This window comes from Spodoptera frugiperda, chromosome 18 (genome assembly GCF_023101765.2).
Source record: "Spodoptera frugiperda isolate SF20-4 chromosome 18, AGI-APGP_CSIRO_Sfru_2.0, whole genome shotgun sequence".
Classification (NCBI taxonomy): Eukaryota; Metazoa; Arthropoda; class Insecta; order Lepidoptera; family Noctuidae; genus Spodoptera; species Spodoptera frugiperda.
In genome coordinates, this window is record NC_064229.1 from 11,441,526 (window position 1) to 11,464,233 (window position 22,708).

Sequence of the window (22,708 nt, forward strand, 5' to 3'; positions counted from 1 at the left end):
ATAAAAAAATACATATGAAAACGACGCTACGATAAGTCTGCAACGACGCAATATAGTGCAACTGACTAATAGGGCCTCGCCCTTACTTTGGTGTCTGCGAGGCTGTGGTATCATCAATCGATCCAGTCCAGCAGGCCAAGCCACGAAAGGTACACTCATTCTTTTCAAGTACAGTCAGACCCAGACCAAAGACTTCACAATAAATACTCTATGCTTATAAGACCATTGACAAGGCACTTCGGTAGATGAACATGTCAAATAATAAGTCAATTGTCAATTCCAAAGTGTCAAAGTGTAGAGTAGAGTGTGTACGTCTGTACGTTTACTAGCGGCTATAATGCCTTGAATGTTCAAATCCTAAATTTTTCTGTATTTTGCTAACAATATGATGTGTACCGTATAACAAACTAATTGAGGATATTGCCGTTATCGACTAAAATAGTTGTTCGAAGAAAAATCCTATTAAGATGTCTAAATGGTGTGTTTGTAGAGAAGTACTAAAATGTTTTGCATTGTTTAAAATTATACAGGACTCCTTTTATAAATTAAGTCTTTTTAAAAACTTGGAATGATTGATATGCGTGAGTTGTATGTGATCTAATTGTTTTGTATGATGCATGTAGGCAATCGGAGCGTAGCATCCACGAGATGCTAAAAGACACTCCGCCGCTGCGCGAGTCCAGCGACTCCATCACGTCGGGCACGGAGCCCAAGTTCCCGACGTCGCGCTCCATGCCCTTCCCGCCAGCGTACGGTAAGCCGCGCCACACCGCTCCTCCACTTGCCTCAGTTTCCCTCCACACTCCACTGGCTCAACCTTTGTTGTCTCTGCTAATTACAACCAAATGTATCATAATATCAACCAAAGGCATCAAATAGATTTTAAACAGTAGGTACTTTATTATTAGATTTCCTAAAGCTTTTATAACAGATGTAAAAACAATGAATTTTGTATATATTCCAGTGATTGAACTAAATACAGTAGAACTCCAATTATCCGAATTAATGGGGACCGGGACCCATTCGGATAATCGGATTTTTAAAAAAAAATGCCATTGAAGAGAATAAAAGCTATGTTTTGATATTGCACTATTTTTTTATTGAATTAAATTGCGAGGGGAAGTCAGTGTATGCACAACGGCAAGTTAAGACAAGTCAAGATTTGACGTAAACACTGGCTTCGCGGGGGGGGAGAATAATAGCGCACTTAGACTTTTTTGGACAATTTTTGTGATTCGGATAATCGGCGATTCGGATAGTCGGAGTTCGGATTATTGGAGTTCTACTGTATACAAATACAACAAGTATAATTTGACATTTAAATTATTATTATGTGGATATTTTAGGATAGCTTCCTTAATTCTATGATGCATGTTATATTTTCTGGAAATGTGGAAAAAGAAAACAAAAAATTTGTGGATAAACAGATGTCAGTAAGCCGATAACATAATAATTAATTTTAGTATGTCTCATGAAAGTTATAATCAAAATATAAAGATTGTTTGTTGTAAATAAACTAAAATAGCAATGTCTCGTGTCCAAGCATAGATGAGAATATATGTGTAGGAAGTATAGTCAGCGAGTGTCCTTAAGGCTACAGTAAACTTATTGTGTACATTTCTGTGATTCATAACAGATCACGTTGTGGTTCAAATGTAGCCTCAAGTGAACATGGTGTTGTTTTCTAAATTTTCTTAAGACTAATTTTACTCAAATGTATATCCTTATGTGATGTTAGTTTGTAGTGTGATGTTAATTTGTTGTGGAGATGTTAACATAACGTGTACTGTTGGCAGCGCCCCCGGACGTGTCGCAGAATGGCGCCGGGTCCAGCACGCTGCTGCGCGCCGGCTCGTCCAAGCTGGACGCCATCCGGAACTGGGGCGTCTCCACATACAAGTGCACCAAACAGATACTCTATGAGAAGCTCGGCAAAAGCTCGCGGACTGTGGACACAGGTGAGGACTGCAGTTATATTATATACTACATTCAATTAGAAATTTTGCCTTTAATTTATACAAAAACTGACACCATACCACATCACATCACAGACAGTATCTACCTTAAACTAACATAATGGAATTTCCAATTTCTATTGGCTTGCAATGTGTTTTTCTTAAGTGTAATTTCTAAAATGGTTAGTGTCGCGAGTGCCCAGATGAAAGTGTGGTACGTTGCAGAGCTGGAGGCCCAGATCGAGATGCTGCGCGAGACGCAGCGCAAGTACGCGGGCGTGCTGCGGCTGTCGGGCGCGCTGACGGCGCAGCTGGCGGCGGCGGCGGGCACGCAGCGCGCGCTGGGCGAGTGCTTCGCGGAGCTGGCGCAGAAGTCGCCCGAGCTGCAGACGCAGTTCCTGTACAACGCCGACACGCAGCGCACGCTCACGCGCAACGCCGACACCTTGCTGGCCGCGCTGCACTTCTTCAACAACTCGCTCGCCACGCTCACGCACAAGACCATCGAGGACACGCTGCTCACCATCCGCCAGTACGAGGCCGCCAGGTAACGCCGCCATGTTTCTGTAGTCTCCAGTGATCCGGAGGAGTGGATGTTATATTTGTGTAATGTGGCTAGACTATATTGAGTAGAGACATTACATAAATAAGTATGGCTAAAGTGTGAAGTTATATTTATTTTATTTTATTTAGGAAACAAACAGTCTGCAATCAAACAAAACCTGGAGTTATAGTTATATCGTATCTCTTTCTTTCTTATGTATTCACCAGCCTATTGAGTGTAAAGTTTTATAGCAAACTAGCAAACCCGGCGAACTCCGTTTCGCCACCAATGATTTTCCCTGTTTTCCTACTTTTCTCTTAAATTTTTCCTGAATTTTCTTTGCTATAAACCTCACGGAGCCCGAGACACCCGAGACGGTTCTGTAAATGCAAACCATGGAAATCAGTTCGTGCGTCCTGGAGTTATAGCGTCAGGAAGGAAAACCCGACTTATTTTTATGTCATAAGTAGATAAATCCTTTATGATGTATGTTTCAGTTTTTTCTCTTATCTACTAGCTTTTGTCAGCGGCTCCGCCCGTGTTCCCGTGATATTCTAACAGGCCAAGTCAGCTCATACACTGTCTGTCTACCAAATTTCATCCAAATCCGTTCAGTACGTACATTGAGCGCGATTAACGGGCAAACATCGAAATAAACAAACTTTCATATCTATAATATCAGTGTGAAGTGTGATAAGGTGTAAGTAAAATTAAGGCTGTAGTCAACAAAATTGTTCATTTCTATTTTAACAGTACTTAAGGAACTTTTCCCTACATGCGTCGTGGGACTGGGCTCGCTGTCATTGCAGCAGTAAGTCCCCTCTTTGAGGAGTGGCTTGTGAGGCTCCACGGCGTCCTCTCCTACTTCCTGAAGCAGATGCTTACCGGACCTCTCGCCTCGACTAAGGCGAGAGAAGTCATTGGATGATTACCCCTCTCAAAAAAAAATTGCTTCGTGGGACAGAGGGATAACCTGTGGCTGTATAATACAATACACCTACTAGTCTAATCGTCTCCTAGTCGTAATGATATTTGATGAACAAGTATTTGAAGTGCGGCGTGTATCGTGTGCAGGGTGGAGTACGACGCCTACCGCAGCGAGCTGGAGGCCAGCGGCGGCAACCCGCCCGAACTGTTGCTGGCCAACATCGAGCGACACCGGCGCCACTACGAGCGCCTGCGGGACGACTCCGCCGTCAAACTCAAGCTGCTGCACGAGAACCGGGTCAGTGACACAGGCCGAGCCCCGCCCCGCCCCGCCCCGCCCCGCCCGGCCCGGCCCGGCCCGGCCCGGCCCGCCAGCTCGCTGACGTGTGTGTGTTGCAGGTGAAGGTGATGAACAAGCAGCTGCTGTTGTTCCACAACGCGGTGTCGGCCTACTTCAGCGGGAACCACGTGGCGCTGGAGGCCACCGTGCGCCACTTCAACATCACGCCGGCGCCGGCGCCCGCCCCCGCGCCCGCGCCCCTGCCGCCGCTGTCCTCGCCCCCGGCGGCCGCGCCCCTGTCCGCGCCCCCGCCCGCACCCCTGTCCGCGCCCCCCGCGCCGCGCCCCGCGTAGTGCGCGTCCTCTCCAGCACTCACGCGCCTTTTTGTTTCACTAACATTAATATAACGTCTTTCTATTGAACAATAGTCTAACGACATATGAATGATAGGAAGACCTTGCAGTTAATGTGAATGTGACACATCATCTTGTTTGCCCTTAGTTCTGACTAAGTACTCACAGTGAGGTGCCGGGCATGCTTCGTGCGTCCCACTGTGACTATATCGTCACGAAGGCCGCGAGATGAGTGCTCACTACTACATGTCCCACTGACGTAGCTCTTTCTATGCATCAATGTTTAACTGTTTTTGAGGATCTCAACAATTACTAAATCAACTGCTTCTTGTAAGTAAGCTCTAATCTAACAAGTTGCTTAGGTCGTAAGAGTATTTTTGCACATAATGCAAGTTACACCTGTATCAAATAACTGGTATTATACATTATCAAATAGACTAATTTATTATTATTTATAAGTCTCGTAGACAATTGTTAATTCTTATTTAATTACAGTATTATGTATTGTATATGTATTGCTTTATGCTTACCTAGTTATTAAAAGAGTTCAATCTAATCTTCCATGAGAGGTACCCTGCAATGTGACCATTTTCTGATGTATCAAGCAAGTGTATAGGGAATTAGTTAGAGTATATTATGATGGTGGCCTGGATGAGTAATGTCACCGGTACTACTGCGCACGTTCTCATATCTAAAGCGTATCGGGTCAGGATTACTCAGATCTTAACACATTGACTGTCCCATCTATTTTGGATAATCTCGTGGTACGTCCAATGGTACCATACTTAAAATGTTCTACTGATTAAAAAAATAACAATTTTCGATGGGACATTGAGTTTTATTTTTGTCTAGTCTGTTCATACGTCCCTAGAAAAATAAAGTTCTAGCTCACACGTCCAGTGCAGTAAACGCAGTTCAATTGCCACTGATTAATGCACGGACAGTCAACGTGTTAAATCATAAGTCATTTTTATATTAAAACACTGTATAATCTTTTATACAAGCCCACATTCCTTAATGCGACCTTCAGCTTGTCCTGCTCGTAGCAATACCACTAATGGAGTGAGTTTTGTAATTTATTGTTATTACTGAATGTCTATCAAATGAATATTAGTTTTATGATTTTAAATTGTTCATGTTCAATCCTGTTCATTTGCAGTTTAAACGAAAACCAAGTTGATTAAGACTGAATCTCATAAGTCGATCTCATACATTTATATTCTCTCATGAGTCAAGTAATCAAAAAATCGTTAAAAGTGCCAATGGATGGGATTCCAGACAGTGACAGTGATGACAATATTGCACCGAGGTAGCTCGAGTATCATAGGTAGGATCTGGAGCACATGCTCGTGTAGCTAGTCAAGTTATTGTTTAGTTGATTGTATGTCCATGTGACTGTAATATTATTTTAGAGAACTAATTATACACTATTATTATAAATGTATGACAATGTGTTTATCATATTTTATAGGAAGTGTTAAATAGATCACTGGCCTCTTTAAGCTGTTTTATTTACACCTCTAAATATTTATATAGGTATATATTACATTATATTAAGTACATTGTACATGTACTAATATAAATACACTACAGCAATTTATAAGCTTTGAAAAACCCAAAAACAAAGAGTTTCAACCTGCGACCCTTATGTTGTACACTAACTGTTGTGGCCAAAATATTATCAATGTCTACCACGTTTTTAAACATAAGTGAATTAGTTTTGATTTTTGCAATTAAAGGATGAAGTTTTAAGAAAATATCAAAGGATGGTTAAAAGAGGTATCATGAATGAAACTAGTGACCATAGTTGAGCAACTGTATTAGGTCCCCCAACTAGTACTGGCACGTGCCAGTCACTGCATTGCCTGCTCACACGGTCACTGCGAACCATATGTACACTGCTTCAGGTCTGCTGGGGATGTTATGCTCTCACTGCTTCTCGGTTGCTGTCAGCTTTGTGTTTTTCTTCATTTTCTGCCTTCAACTTTTCCTGTAAATACAATAATGCTACTCAAGAACTCTGACAGATAATTCATATTTATTTATATCAATAAATCAATATTGATAAGGTAATTAGTACATTAATAGAATTACTTTCATGTCTATTAGTACACTGAATAACTTTTTAATAACAAAGTCTATAATTGTACTTTAGAGAACTGGTTATGAGCACAGTGGAATAACGAATACTAACTACATCGTAGATAACCCTAACCACCAGTGAACAGCTTGGACAGGTTGCAAGTTCCTCACCATCCAGCAGCTCCTCCTGCAACAATTGCACGATGGTACATCATTCATTTTCTGTTTTCGTTTATTTATGTGTTAAACTAGTAATTAAACAATACCACGTGACAAGATAACCCTACGTCTTACAACTATTGGATATTGTACTAAATCAGCTTTAAAGTAACTGCTAACCTTGCTTATTTGAAACCTATCGCCACAGGGACAGGGATAGTAATACATATTTTCATCTTCCTCATATTCGAAGTCCTCAATTTCTATTTCATCATGAAATGTCGTCATTATTTATGTATTTTACAATCATGTTCAATCACTAAATTAAATGGAAATATTCCTAAAACAATGATTGATCAGTCATGCATCTGACAATAACTCAGTAGTGTCACTGTCAATGTCAGAATCTTTAAATGTCTATGATTTTAATTTTACGTTCCCTATGCTAAGCTAATGCTGCCAGCTATAATAATAATCTTTTTATTTCAGAAAAATCTATAAAAACACAAATTAAAAAATTAAAAATTAGTTAGTACCACAACAACTTATAACACTATGTTAGTAAACAGTACCTCGTTGCACAGGAGCATGTAGCTGACTTAAAAACCAGATAATAGGACAATCTAGCTATGATATGATATTCTAGCCGACGCTGAAGCATGAATGATCTATACTTATTATATTCTTGGAGTATGACTCTCACAGTCTCTCCCTCGTTGGTTTATTCTTACCAATTTGGTTAGGAAATGCTAAACTGATACAGATATATTTTGATGTAAACGTGTTAAAGGTCTGAATTTTAAGGTGTATTTAATATTAATTATTTGAGTATGAAGTTAAAATATTTGAAATAGAGAATTTGATAAAATAATAAGACGTATTATATTACAATCTGTGGTTACGTCACTTACGTGTGACATGTCTCTCACGTCAGTCACGTCACACGTCATTTGACATTTTATTTCTGACCGAGGGAGGAAGATCATGCTCGTTTCATCATAATATTAAAATAGTTGCAAAAGTAATCTCCAGTGTTACAGTGAGTGTCCGAGTGCCTGTGACATCCCGTTTACCATCTTGACATAACGAATTGCTAGCACAATGTTCAGTTGGCTAAAGAAAGAAGGTGAAAAATCCGAAAGTATTGAAAATGTCGTGGAGGGTCTCAAAAGAATATATAAAACAAAACTTTTACCATTGGAGCTTCACTACCAGTTCCACGACTTCCATTCACCGCAGCTTGAAGAACCAGACTTCGACGCCAAACCTATGATCCTGCTCGTTGGTCAATACTCCACCGGTAAAACTACATTCATTAAATATCTGTTGGAGCGGGACTTCCCGGGTATAAGAATAGGTCCTGAACCTACTACCGACAGATTCATCGCCGTGATGTATGATGAAAAGGAAGGAGTGATACCTGGCAATGCACTCGTCGTAGATCCCAAGAAACAGTTTCGCCCCCTGAGCAAGTTCGGCAATGCATTTCTGAATCGGTTCCAGTGCTCCACGGTCAGCTCGCCAGTGCTGAAGGGCATCTCCATCGTGGACACACCCGGCATCCTGTCGGGAGAGAAGCAGCGCGTCGACCGCGGCTACGACTTCACTGGTGTGTTGGAATGGTTCGCCGAGCGCGTCGACCGCATCATTTTACTGTTTGACGCACACAAGCTCGACATATCAGATGAATTCAGACGCAGCATTGAGGCCTTGAGGGGGCACGATGATAAAATTCGTATTGTTCTGAACAAAGCTGATATGATAGATCACCAGCAGCTGATGCGTGTTTATGGTGCCCTCATGTGGTCACTGGGCAAGGTGCTGCAGACACCTGAGGTTGCCAGAGTGTACATTGGATCTTTTTGGGACCAGCCCTTACGCTATGATGTGAACAGGCGATTGTTTGAGGATGAAGAGCAGGATCTCTTCAGAGACATGCAGTCCTTACCACGAAACGCTGCTTTGAGAAAACTTAATGACTTAATCAAGAGAGCTCGCCTCGCCAAGGTTCATGCATACATTGTCAGTGAGCTGAGGAAAGAAATGCCTTCTGTCTTTGGAAAAGATGGTAAAAAGAAGGAATTAATAAAGAATTTGGGTCAGGTGTATGACCGTATCCAGAGAGAGCAGCAAATATCACCTGGCGACTTCCCCGACATTAAGAAGATGCAGGAAACTTTGGCTAACCACGACTTCACCAAGTTCCACCCCCTGAAACCCAAGTTACTTGAAGTAGTGGACCACATGCTGGCCACCGACATTGCTCGCCTCATGGACATGATTCCTCAGGAAGATGTGAACATTGTGTCCGAGCCACTCATCAAAGGTGAGTCTATTTCTACTTGTAATAGAGGTGTGTTGCTCTCAAGTGGAGAGCTGTGGAGTGTTCACATAATTATTGTTGTTGTAGTCAATTCTCACTTGACATTTAGTGCATTACAACTTCCTTAGTCACTCTGATAAAGTTTGATACTTTTACAGGTGTGGTTATCATATTTTCATGTGACAAAATACACAATATTAAATTTGAAAAAAAAATTATCAAATGAAATGCATGACACATTTTTGTGAAGCATTTGTATTCCAATAACTACACTTTGTTGTACTGTACAACAGGCTACTAACTACTATGATGACTGTGCCAATAATTTATCCTGGTTACATAAATCACTGGAATTGACTTGTATTCAAACCATTGACAGCCAGAATAGTAGTGTTTTTTATAAATAATATAATGAAGAGTACAAATCTAAGAAATATATCAAGTGAGTATCATATTACATGTAGGTAGGTACTTACTATCTCAAGATATTGACCTGATTTCTTATCAGAATGATAACACTTTGCCAGGAATTTACTAACATAATTGTAAGTGTGCTAGGCAAACTCTATAATTAGAAATTATCCAATTATTATGTCTGACCTCATGATTTGGAAGTACATTAGTTAGTTACTGACAGAGCAACTTCCTCAAACTTACGTATTATATGTAGCACTATATTGATGTGTTACCGGAGACACGGGTGCTAGAATCATCAAGCTATTCATTAAATGTCTCAATTGTTGTCACACTCGAAACCTACTAAAAAAATTCTTATGAAACTCCTCCTGTGATATCCTCGAAATGATACCAATAATTTATAGTAGTTAGTAGTGTATATTAAAATAGGCACTATCATTTATGTAGATATGTTATTTCATAAATCACACACAAAGTGATTCATTTAATTTTACCTCAATACATACAAAAATTTGTTCACATCAGTATTCAATATGAATCATTCTGTATTCTGATAAATCATTTGAAAAATATCAGGATAATGTGGGTAATTACGTAAAGAAATCATTGCTAAACATGGTATTGTATTGTACGTGATTGGTCGTACTCAGACACTGCGCGGTGTCGCGATGTGAACAGCGGCGCGCGCGGCTCGACTACTTGCATTCAACTTGAACCAATTGAACCTTGGAGAAAGTGCCGATGCCACTGCTGCCATTTTTTAACATTATTTGTCCACCGCAAATGTAATTGTCTGGTAGCATCGGTAGCACTAACTAGCGATTAGGTATTCGATGATTGGATGCTTGTTTAATCCGCCTGCAGAATGTCTTATCTGATCCGTTTGACCGCGGTCAACGTTCATACATATACATACATATATGTATATCACACGCTCGGGACTGACGACCGGGAATATCTGGCGTATGTATGTATTTTCGTTTCGATGTGCCTTCATGATGGACTGTATTCACCATGGACTACATACCTAGATATTGGTTCCGAAGTAGTTAGCACCGCGTCCGCGTCAGTTAGCAATTGACCTCTGACTCATACATTGGGCAGCCGATACGATCGCGTTCACTTGAATTATTTATTAGCATCATGTTTACTGCCGCAATATCGTTTCAGGAGATTGTATGCCGTCTTTTGTTTGCGAGTCTATTATTCTACTACATACTTCCACCTGCCTACCATCTGATGGTTACAATAGTAGTCGAAGTTACCTATGGGGCCTAGACTCACACCTAATGTATGACTAGCACTAGCAGCTCGCAGTCACCTTCACCGTATTACACTTAGGTGACATCTTGGCTCGGGGACAAGGTGAATACCAGCTAGGTACTTGTTTGTGCAACTTGTACAACCGTATCTAACGTGATATCAGCAGATAATGGGTACTAAGCCCTGCAAACCGTACGAGTGCGAGCGGTACGTACGTGCTACGACAACTTGACGGTCAATGCTCACTGTTACTTCATTATTTGCGTGGTGCAGCGAAATACGACTTGGCAGTAGCAACTTGGTCCCATTTGTGACGCAGCATCCTTCCCACTACGGCCGGTCTAATAACCATACACTACTACTTACAAGGCGTCACAATAAGGGCCAACTCTGACTGCTGCCATCTAGTGGTAAAATCGGTTTCGTTTGTGACCAATTCCTAAGTCATATCGAGTTAAAATAATTAGAGTTCGTAATCACCGGATCAGAAAATATAGTTAATACCATCAAAAAAATCCTGTAAAAAAGCCCAAGTCTCGCACCCCATCAGTTTTTCTGCCGTAACAAGTTGTGAGATCCATGTAATACCAAGTCGGTTATTTTATTTAGTCCCTCTTAAGGGACATTCTGTCTTAAGTTATTATGTGAATTGTTATCATATCAATATTTCATTTATTTTACGTTTTGAAATAGATTGACTTTGCCATCGCATGAAAACACAAGTATTCATACTTTTGTTGAGATTTCTTATATTATATTGTTTACGGTCGAAATTGGCCTGAATGACTTCGAGAAAGAGATGGTACGGCCGTGCCGCTTTTTTTTGCTCGACTTGGCAGGGGCACTGCCGTGCCCCCAAATCATTTCTCAAGAACTTCCGAAATAGCGTGGGACTGCCTAGATTAATGACATATCGTTTATAAGCATCAAATTTTTGGAATGCATTAAAATTGACGAATTATCCAAAGAATAATAACAAAGAGGCCGCCATTACAATTTCAAACCTTCAGGTTGGTTTTCAGTTCAGCAGTTGTCAGTTTCCAAATCGATGGACGTGGAGCAATCCTGATCCATCTCCTTTGTGAGTTACTGCCTTTGTACCCGACTGTAGGAAGGGTATTGTTAGTTCCTCATTTAGTTTCGAATATAAGCACTTGACTTCCCCCACACAGTACGAAATGTACCTAATTGCGTCTAGACGTTATTCCTTCCTTTTACAAGCTTTTATTTAGTTGTTTAAAAGACGCGGTGCTCCATTTGACCGCCCCGCGCGCCCTAGTGTGGATCAGCGCCACTACCTCGAACCTCGTTGGTCGAGTGGTCGCAAACGTAAATGGAGATCAAGAGTCTGAAATGGTGCAGTATATTCGTTATGAATTGCTCACCTTAGTTGCATGCACCTGAAAACATACTTGGTGTTACATTATATACAGGTGTACCGGCCTCTATCGAATACGATGAGCTCGGTCACCTGTCAGCTGTGTGGACGGTACACAAGCACATGGCGTTTGATGGCATGCATGATGTTGTACACGACGCGCGGCCGTGAGCAATATGACCGCGCACAAACCTGTAATTAGGTGGTTGACGTAGCACCTGAGTGAAGCAATCAATATGAGAAACACGTTACGCAATCGGCACGTAGTAATTGTTATCTGCTGCGCCAGCGTTATCATGCCGCTAATCTGTTCGCTGACACCGCCCGGTGTCACTGTATGTATGTGTATTCATATATCCACAGCTACAGTGCGAGCATTATCTCGGCTATCGCGTCGTATTATATCACACCGCGCCGCATCAGCACCCAGGACCCAGCCCGTGCTGTGGCTCGGGTCCATCGGCTAGCTCGCTACTACACAGTTCCACACAGCCACAGAATCTCTCAAATCTTTTTCTTTGTACTGTACTGTGCGTCATCAGTCAGTTAGTCATCGCTAATGAAACTAAGTAGGTTTATAATTTTGCGATACACCGTTACTGAATCAGCAATCGTTGCATGTTCTTACTACGTGCTCATATCCATAGGCGTGTCGTGATGCTTCCGACATTATTGACTTTATTTTCATAACCTTCGCTCGACCATTAAGCCCACAGGGTAATTATTGCAGCTAATGCCTAAGTAATATTATTATTTCGAATAAGTAATTATAACCAGTTTCCTTGTTAGGGTTAAGAGTCAATCTAAGTGAGGAGCACGTCGCGAGGTGAACTGTCTGTCTTCCACCTACCGCGTGACATGATGGGACTTGTATTTTGTTTTTCATAGATTTCCTAGTTTATATTATAGTACAAATCCGAGAAAGTTAATTAAATGTTGCATTGTGTGGAGTGTGGCCCAGTGACAATTCCTGCGAGGCAGTTATTTAATAGTTACCCGATGTTGTACATGTGGAATCGATAAATTATTATTGTTTGTTCGAGGCCAATCGCAGAGTGCACCTGTCTGCATCGAGCCTTGAACCCAGGCGAGCTGCCTGGCCACTCAGGCTCAGGAAACACTAACTTTGATAACGACAGACTCGGTCACTGCGCCGCACGCGCATGCGTATACTTGATGAGTGATGACTAAACTTGTGTTAATACGGAAACATTATTAGGGACGCGCCGACCGCCGACTCGACAAGTTTAACAAACTGCCGGCCGCCACAGCTCGTGCTAACTACTCACTCAGAACTTGGTGTTCGGTACGAGTGCGACATGTCGGCCACGTGCGTGCCACTGGATGAAACATTCAGTATTGCATATCAATAGTGATTAGCCACTAAATCGATGTGACTTGATATTTCGGTTTCGCGGAGTGACGAGTCGAACTACCGATACCTACAAGCGGCAATGGGAGCGCGACCAGCCCCGACTGCGGCGGCGGCACTTTCGCCGCGCTCGTTAGTCTAGATTAATCATGATTACAATAGAAAATGGGCATGAGCCACGCTTACTGCGGTAGCGTAGGTACTTGCAGTCGCCGCGCGACGCATGACTGTTGCTTTATCCATTCGTTGTTAGTGACCTAGACATTCGGGTGTAACTTGTGTGTTAGTTAATTCAAGGCGACTTAGCCACTCCACTTGATAACGATACCTTATTGAAATTATCGCAATCTCAAATGTAATAGGCAAATACCTATCTGTACTTAAAAATATTAAATTTCATAATTCGGAAGTCTGCAGCGGTGTTGTAAGTTTGTAACTAGAGCGGTTTTTCTTTAGATTTACTTACAGCAAACATTCTAGATTCGAAATTCCGATGGGTTGGCGTGGGCATCCTATCAGCGGTGCATCGGCATTGGCACGCGTCGCGTCGTGGGCAAATCGCGTGTGCTTGCGAGGAAGTGTCGCAAAACGTTGCAACAATAATATCGCTTCCTTGCCACTCATAATTTGATGTTACGCAACTATGCAGGTTATTTATCGGTTTTCTATTTAAAATGCTACTTTTAGCATTACGAATGATCATAGCACACATTGGCGCCAGTGCAACACTACGCAGAGTACGCAGTCGCAGTACAGTGGTAGAGGTTGCTTTTTACGAAATAGTAATGATTTGTGTAAGTCCAATGTTTACATCGGACGCGGGGCGCACACTGGCGACGTTAATTGTGGTGGCTATTGTTCCGCGTCCGCTGTGACATCACCCGATGTGGCCGCTCTGCCACATCTGAGCAGCATCCATTGTGTCTGCGCCGACCCACTTGTGGCTCAATGGCGGCTCATTGTGCTCGCATCACGGTACAACTGCCCGACTCAACCACGAACAGACGACAATGTCGGATCATCTGTTTGTTCTTCTCGCTTTTGTCAACCGATCCTGATAAACTCGATTATGTCGACATTTTGAACTCGCGAACCGCTGATTGTTGACGTTCTCATTGTCACACTTTCGTTTTGACGGTAAAAGCTAAAGACGCGGCAGTGGTGCGGACGTGCCAGCAGAACAAATGAAATGGTTGTTGTTGGTGTGTGATAAGGTTCGGAAGCGGCCGATGTGGGCCACGCGTGCGCTGCATGCGAATGTTGGCCGGCGCGGGCACGCCGACACCACCAAGGGGACGCGTTGCTGGTCTGCTGGCTCACTCCATCAGACGAGTCATTCACGACATCTATTTCGTTCACTTAGTTGCAAGATACGAAAATAGCATTTCCTTCAGAAATCAGGGGTGCTATGAAATGCTTTGAGATTGAAACCACTAGTTAAACATAGTTAAGGTAACATGATGCCACGACGATGCACATACATCTACATCAATGATAATAACAGTTCAATAAAGAACTGGATAACAACATACATATTGCAGTTAAAAACTACCATACAATCAAATAATGATGGCTCCCGGGTGACAGTCGCATGCGCAGGACGTGCCTTGCATATGCACGTGAGTGTATGCACTCGCTGCTGGATAGAGCCTCCGGCGTTTAATCCAACTCATCATTATTTTATGCTCTGCTTGACATTACATCTGGACGCGCAACAGTTACAATACGGTACGGTACGCTCCGTTCTTGTAAAGAACAGACCTCACCATTAGGAGATGGCTCTGCTCTGTAACCTACTTTTTGAATGCTATATCTGTCATACTTTTTCTCCCTAACCTACTTTTTTCTTGACACCATGATTGGAATATGTTATTATAAATATTATGTTACACCGTGTTGTTAACTTGGTGTGATGTACGGGATCGCGGGAGGGGAGGAAGAGGTATATTCGATGGTATTTTGAGGCAACATCTTCATTATATTCTTAATGCACCCCGTCACTTTCATAACACAACACACATGGTCTACCTCAGAGATGACCTCTTAAGAGTTAGGACATTTCAGAGATAAGCGCGGGAAAGAAAGAAAGAAAAGATGTGTCGATGTAGTGTGTGAGTTTTAGGTATTTAGCTTAGCAATACACATAATATGTGATTTTCTGTCGTGCCTCGTGCCTTAAATATTAATTTCTTAAAATGATCTAGAACCAATCATAAAGTACGTATTAGTTAAGGGAAACACTGAGCTGGAGAAAGGATAAAGAATGTAGTCTGCGACAGTGCTGCGAGTGAGGACAGTGTAGGAAGTGGAGCGCGGCGGTGGAGCGCCAGGTCACTAGTGTCGCGGCTGACCGGCGCTGCGTGGGCTGCGACGGATGCACATCCTCCTTACCGCGGCGATCCAGGTATCCTGCGCTGGACTGGGACCTTGGCGCAGCGGGGAACACCCAAATTAATTAATTTCGTTGCGGCTCCCCTGCGACACTTGGACACGCGACGGCCAAGTGAGACACCACACATAGACGCGAATTACTGTTATTCAACGGCAATTATTACGCCTGACAACAAAACAGAAAGCATGTTAGCTGCCAGCCTTTTTTGTTAGAAGGTTGAAGGTTCGCGCTGTTCAAGGTGTTCTCTCTGTATCGCCAGCCATCGAGCGGTGCACTAGTGACAAGTTAAGGTCAACACTGAAGTACAATTTGTACTTCAACAACTTGACTTCATTCTTCAGATCTCATCTCGGGATCATGAGCCCACGTAAACTAAATTATCTTATGTATAAATAAGTCGTCATTGTTTTCTTACTCCCCTGATAAAGTCAAGGTTTGCTTCTAGTGTTAGCCTCCGTTAGCTACTCCGTTGTTGGACTGTACTAACGCAGTTGTTTGTCCAACAGCTCCAAATACAAAGTGTTAATTCGTGATAACTTAGTTTACTTTGACGATGTCATCGCTTGCGTTATCTTGCTCATGGAAAGCCATATCTAGATATACCTACACTACTTTGTGCGTGAGACAACTGACACGACTGGAACTCGAATATTTTTGTTCAATAACAGGGTTTCTATAGAAGGAGTCATTTTCATCATACTAATATATTATTTATATTGACGGTTTGCTTGCAAGATCATCCGAGTCCGAATGTGTCGACAAATAGCAGACGTAAGTCATAATAGAGCACTGAAACTTATCAAATGTTGAGACGTTACGTTAACGATTACACCCTAACGTTTGCAGGATGAAGTGAGTGCTCGCATTAATGACAACGACACACAAGTAGCCTGCATGTACATAATTGTATAGCAGTAGGCACTGCAGGCACTGGCAGGCTGCAACCATTGACCGGCGCGTCAACACGGGCGAGCAGCGCGCGTCCTACACTTTCACTTACATGTGCCCGATCTAGATTATTGCATCATTCACTGCTGGTTCTTCATCTGGCGACTTCCCATCGCTGACAATGTGGATTATGACGTCACATTCGCTATATGTTGTCTCGAGACATACCTTGCGGCTACTAGTGTTAATATGAGTGCATGGTAGGCGCAGTTACTGCTGAGTGTACAGCGCATCGCATTATACGTACTCGGGTCGATGCTAGCTGGGGCCACGAGCGTAACTAGCAATATGGCGTGTCTCGCGGTATCGGCGAAGGAGTTGGCACGGATGGTTTTTAGTCCGTAAGAATGATACTACCTCCTACCTCGCCCAGGGCGGGAGGAGTAATTTCATGATTTTTCATATTCTCAAAATGCCGCAGTGACTAGCTGACAGCCTGCCCTGCCATCATCGGGGTTTCATCCCCATAGAGGGTGAAGGATCTCCTGACTCGGAAATGGGAAATTAACTCTGCCTTAGGTATTACTCTTCAGAAAATGGTCAGCAGTACAGAGTCGTAGGATGCACTGGTGTGCTTCTGCGAAGATGTCATGTCACAGAAGGAGGCTGCGGAGAGGAAATGTACCTTCGTGCAGCAAGCGCACCGGGCGTCGAAGGAGAAGAAAAAAATGCTCTTTTTCGACCCCCTACATGGGTCCGGGACGGGGACTTCCCGTTCTAAAGGACCCGAGATGGTGGCGCGTGTTGAGACTTAACACGGAGAAAATCAATATTCCACTTCTCTGTGCATCTTGACGTGGGGCCTGGCAAGGCAGGCCGCCACAAGTTCGGGGTTTGCGGAAGAATTTGGTTTCCCGCACCCTCATACTCACGTGTGAGACAAGACACCAGGGTGGGTGTTATTCAGTAAGAATCTGACAGTCCCTTTCGTCCTCCATGAGGATTTCCTTCGTTTGGGGTAGTGTTAGTCTTTATTTCTAACATTTGTATAACTGATTTTGCATAATTCGGAAACAAACATCTGAACGTTGTTTGAACTTGAAGTAACGTAATTGTTTAATAAATACTAGCCATACATTTCCTTAGGAAAAGTAAACTATAATGTTTTGGACGTTTAATATCTAAATACATAAAACAGTGTAATTGTGAAAGCCACGGCGACCGCCCAATCCGTTACTACGTTTGCTAGCGCCACCGCTGGGACACAGATACAGGCAGCCTGCCTGTTTTCGTCAGCATTGTGTCGTGGGTGTCTTCCCCCTCGCCTGTGGATGAAGAAAACTGTTATTCCGTGCAACATTTACCACTTCGCTTTGATCTTAGCTGGCAACAATATTATTACATCAGTCATCATTGTTACCTAATCTAGCCAACAAAGAACTGACCTAGTGAGCATTGATCAATTTGATATTGACAAGGTATTGTATTAGAGTGGTGACGAGTCGAGCTTACTGGATTTCTTTGCCGAAGAAAAAGTAGCGGCCACCGGCACGCTCTGTCGAGCGGACAGACTCTGCATCAATAGTATTCAATAGGCTTGTCCTCGTCCTCGTCTTTAATTTACAGCTTGTCAGCTGATCTGTGCATCAGTAGAGATCAGTGTTACTTAACGCGTTTTGTTTGCTACAGGGACCGACAGAAATCTATTTCAATGTAACAATCACTTCTCGTCAGTTTTGTTCTGCATCCCAGTGATCCCAGTCCCATTTGTTCCCCTTAATGATTCCACGCCAACTTATGCACATGTACTATAATTAATTACACTTTCCTCAACTTGTTCACGAATCTAGTGCCTATTCGTTATCACCTTTCATTTAAATAATTCAACAAAGTAGTGTGTGTTTTTGTTGCTTAGCTTGAGCGTGCCCCCATATTGGGTGAAATATAACTGGGGCATAATTACCACCCACAAAATAAGTATCGCACTTGGTCTCGCGTGGAGATGACACAACACACACAACTTGTGTATATGCCGTACGAACGTAATTAAATACATTTGGTATGCAGATGATATGCGCGCTGACAATACTATTAACGTCCCTCGCAAGTGTGATTTAGTTACACGATACATCTTCACAACTAGTCTAAATAATAGACTCGCTGCTCCATACGTAACTACTTATAACCATTACACTGACTAGACGTACATAAGTTCTCTGCCTATCGGTAAGAAGCGAACATTTTACAGTAGTATATCGAAGACTATTCTTTATTAGTATTCTCCGACATCTTTAATTGATTTTGTCTGGACTTTAAAAGAGACTATGACCTCTGAGTTTGTTTCGGTATTTCTTCTCAGAGTAGTCCGATAGGAAATGCCGGCCTCATCTAGTTATTTAAGAGATTGACGTGTAAAAGTGTTATTTTATAAACTATTTGCAAAAAAAAAGTGGCAGCTACAGTTCTGATATCTCTCCGGTATATAGGTATGTAGTATGTTGTATCCAAAATCCAGATGTAGCCAATGTACTTAGAGTAGTTTGCTAAGAGGTCCAATATTTTAGTTACATGACCTTCCGGAATGTTGCGTGCGACACTATTTCCGTTCACTTCTTGATAGAAAAAAAGCATACGCCTTTTTTAATATTTCCATTGAAAAGTGTTGTGATAACATATGTCGTGCTTACAGAAATTGTTCCCCTTACATTTAGTTGTCTAATTGTAACATTACTGTAGTATTATTGTAAACGATACCCCACTGATATCACATAAACAGACACCAATACACCCACTGTCCGTCCGCTACATCCGTGTTGTAGCGAAAGTATTGTTCATCGTGCCGAATTGCTGGAAAATATAATCGTCACCTAATACGTATATACACACCGTACCTACATCACAATTATATTTCCTCTTACAATATTTTATGTGCCAGTTATTATTGCTACCTACAGATTTATTTTTTGATATTGATGACTATGATAAATACCAAAATATTTGTAAATGACTATAACCTCGAATTAGTCCATTCGGATTTGATTTCAAATGATTAATGTTTACTGTATTACGTTTCCAGGTGGTGCATTCGAAGGCGTGGAAGACCAAGTGTCACCATTCGGCTACGGACGAGGAGAGGGCGTGGACGCGGGCCACGGCGACCCCGAGTGGATCTGCAGCAAGGAGAAGCCGCGCTACGATCAGATCTTCCAGGCGCTGAACCCCATCGACGGCAAGGTCACAGGCGCCGGTACGCAGCTTCCTTACATGTTCCCAACACAGCCGCGCCGACGGAACGCAACGTCCTACCACTTCGCGGTACACAAGGCTCTCGACGCTCTCCTCTCTACCACACAAAACTGCTCTCACATCACCGATCTGTGCTTGCATCTCAAAGACCAAGACGATAATCATAGTTATACGCAACTCGTTGATTCTCTCTTTAGTGCTACTCAAAACTGTCAGCTAATTACACAGTTCCTTCTGAGTCTCGAGGCAGCCGCGGTCCCCAGCGGTTGCGAGTCGCCCGTCGTGTCCATACACAGTGTGACTGGCAGCCTGGACGGCGACGCGACCGACAAACGCGGAGGTGACAACCCCCGGTATGATGGAGAAGCAGACGACAGCCACGACGACAGCGAGGCCGACACTCAGTCCGAGAGCGGGCGCGCGCCGCCGAGTCCCGCGCACAGGGCGGGGCCGCTGTGGACCACGGTCCAGTTTCTGGTTCTTCTTGCGCTGAACCTCGTCACGCTAATAATAACGACCGAGATTCTATTCGTCTCGCTGGTGTACGTGTTCACAGGCGAGAGGTACCTCGAATTTTACGTGGACAGCTCTCCGAACACTTGGTGGGAGAAAGCTAAACATGTTACCTTTGGCCTGGAGCAGCAGCCGGTCAGAATACAGTCAGCTGTCGAGCTGCTCTACAGAGAAAATATCGCTAACATGCTCAAGTATTTTGTTGCCAAGTTAACGAGCACTCTGCCATAATAGACGAAGTGTTGCCATGCTGTATAAGTAATGGCAATTTTAAAATATTTATTATGCTAAGAGTGCCGAGTGCCTTGTCGAGTCCCTACGATGATTTCGAGATTTCGGTTTAGTCTTCGAGTGAAGTCGTTGAGGTGGTTGAGGTTACAAATGTATTCGCGTCTTAGAGTGAGTCTTGATCTTAGATACTATTACTTTGTTTTCCAAAATTCTAACTAACGATAGTCGAGTGTTGTGTACCGCAGTGTAGGCCACCTCGCAGTCCTCGCTTCACATTGTTGTATGTAGCACACGACCTTCCTTATTCCTGTCCCTACTCCTATCAGATTGCACTGGCTGTCATCTAATGAAGCTACTGACATTGTATATTTTTAGTTCTATCGTAGTTCTATCAATATTACTTGGTAAGGAATGTAGTGACTTGTCGCTTGCTCTTGTTTTGTTTGATTCGCGTGCTCGTGTATCGGTGGCAAGCCTGCTAAGCTGACCCGGTGATGTTTGTCGACAGCCGCCAAGACGGAGATGGTGAAGTCTAAGCTGCCGAACTCGGTGCTCGGCAAGATCTGGAAACTGTCGGACATCGACAAGGACGGGTTCCTGGACGAGGACGAGTTCGCGCTGGCCATGCACCTCATCCACGTGAAGATCGACGGGCACGACCTGCCGGCCGAGCTGCCCGCGCACCTCGTGCCGCCCTCCAAGCGGAACTGAGCGGGCGCGCAACAAGGTATTTATCAACTTGTCCGGTTGCTACACAAGTACATCTCGATGTCTTCTTCACGTTTATGCACTTATACGAAATTTGAAAGTTATTTATTAGGCGCCGAGTCGAACGAGAGCATTTCTTAATACAGAATGTTTGCCTGTACGACTGTATGTCTGCGCTCTGTCCGCCATACCTCGCGACGAGCTAGTTTTGTGTGGTAGGGAGACATACAACAACATTCAAAGTTAATGTGTCGATGTATTTCCTGAACATGAATGTATTTACTTTACAAATATTTTTACACTATTTATTAGCTTGCATGTATTTGTAAGTTTTTATTTATACGTGAAATTAGGTTGAAAATGACCAAATAGCTGCATCCAATGTATTAGCTTTATTTACTTAAATTACTGTAAGTGCGGGCTGCGGGCTGCGTCTTAACTTATTTTGTTAACTGTATTCGTTAAGTACATCTTTATTTTCTAAAATGTATTCGTAAATGATGGAATAGTGTAATTGTGTCTAGAACGGACTTTCTGGTTCCGTAGTTGAGTTGTTCCTACTAGAGCTGTGGGCTATGTTACTGAGTGGTGGTTGTATGCGCTCCCGCTGCGCATGCGCACGGTGCCTTCGCTTTAATGTTATTTAGGTGTAAAGCTTTGTGTGGCGGCCCGCTGCTACCGTCGCGTGTATACTGGGTACTAACTGCGAGTTGGACTTTCGTGGGGTTTGTGTAAATACAGAGTTTTATATTGGCTAGATTTTTGAAATGTATTTTAGCTTGTGGTTGGCGCCACTGCGCTGCCACGTGACGTCACAGGTGACATGACGCGGCCGCGCGGCGCCGCCACTCGCGTCTTTTACATTTTGCTAATAACTGTATGTACATAAAGATATGTAAATTGAATACAATATTATTATCATAAATTATATAATTATAGAGTTTAATAAATAGTTAAGAAGCAATGAGTTGGTTTTATTTCAATACAATAAGACACCGCCTTCACACCGAACTTTTATATTTTACTTTTAGGTAGGTAAACTTAGGCTGACATCCACCAGACTGCCGCACAGCGCCCACACGCTCCTACTCGATATTCAATTGCATGTATCATCAATTTATATACATCGTCCTACAGTCGTATTCCTGATTGATATGAGGTGTCCACAATGTCGTGCGGAGTCGATATTGCAATTACGTATGTGTGCAGGTTTTACTAGAGTCGAGTAACATTGACACATGCAGTCCGTTGCTAACCGCATACATTCATTTTACCTTTTCTTGAGCTTCTGGGTTTGAAGCTTGGCGTCAACTGCGAGGGGCCACACTAACTGCCTGCTGACTCGAATATAGAGATGCGTGCGGTTGCTGGGGAACGTTCTTCCGTAAAACTTGTGCATAAGCATAGTATAAATAGTTAACTAAAAGTTTATTTTGGAAATGGGTCGACGTTTGGCCGCCATCTCGTCTAGTGGCACCTCAGTGATGAATGCGGCTTTCTTTTTCACTTTAGCCTCGAAGACACCAAGATTATACCAGTTTTCCATACTTTAGCTGTTCTGATCAAAATGCTCCTTCAAAAATTCAAAATATAGAAAACTCATCATTTTCCTGACCAATCGTGTGCAACAGCGTAAGTATTTCGGAACCCACGACAAGGCCCAGCCTATTAAAGTAT

At 42.9% G+C, this 22,708-nt stretch overlaps 3 protein-coding genes across 3 annotated transcripts; 2 read left to right on the plus strand and 1 right to left on the minus strand.

The window, feature by feature from the left end:
* The first annotated feature begins 201 nt into the window (after positions 1-201).
* On the plus strand, positions 202-5,561 carry LOC118278302 (arfaptin-2). The gene is made up of 6 exons (XM_035597535.2): positions 202-478; positions 624-754; positions 1,797-1,958; positions 2,181-2,502; positions 3,574-3,724; positions 3,826-5,561. Exons 1-6 carry the CDS (start codon positions 468-470, stop codon positions 4,057-4,059), a joined length of 1,011 nt encoding a protein of 336 aa, XP_035453428.1. The 5' UTR covers positions 202-467; the 3' UTR covers positions 4,060-5,561.
* A 300-nt stretch (positions 5,562-5,861) lies between these two features.
* LOC118278303 (diphthamide biosynthesis protein 3) lies at positions 5,862-6,694 on the minus strand. Its single transcript, XM_035597536.2, has 3 exons — positions 6,481-6,694; positions 6,254-6,328; positions 5,862-6,049 (listed from the first exon to the last, which is right to left on the minus strand). Exons 1-3 carry the CDS (start codon positions 6,586-6,588, stop codon positions 5,981-5,983), a joined length of 252 nt encoding a protein of 83 aa, XP_035453429.1. The 5' UTR covers positions 6,589-6,694; the 3' UTR covers positions 5,862-5,980.
* Positions 6,695-7,236: 542 nt separating this feature from the next.
* LOC118278304 (EH domain-containing protein 3) lies at positions 7,237-21,995 on the plus strand. The gene is made up of 3 exons (XM_035597537.2): positions 7,237-8,626; positions 19,410-19,580; positions 20,832-21,995. Exons 1-3 carry the CDS (start codon positions 7,402-7,404, stop codon positions 21,032-21,034), a joined length of 1,599 nt encoding a protein of 532 aa, XP_035453430.1. The 5' UTR covers positions 7,237-7,401; the 3' UTR covers positions 21,035-21,995.
* The last annotated feature ends 713 nt before the right edge of the window (positions 21,996-22,708 follow it).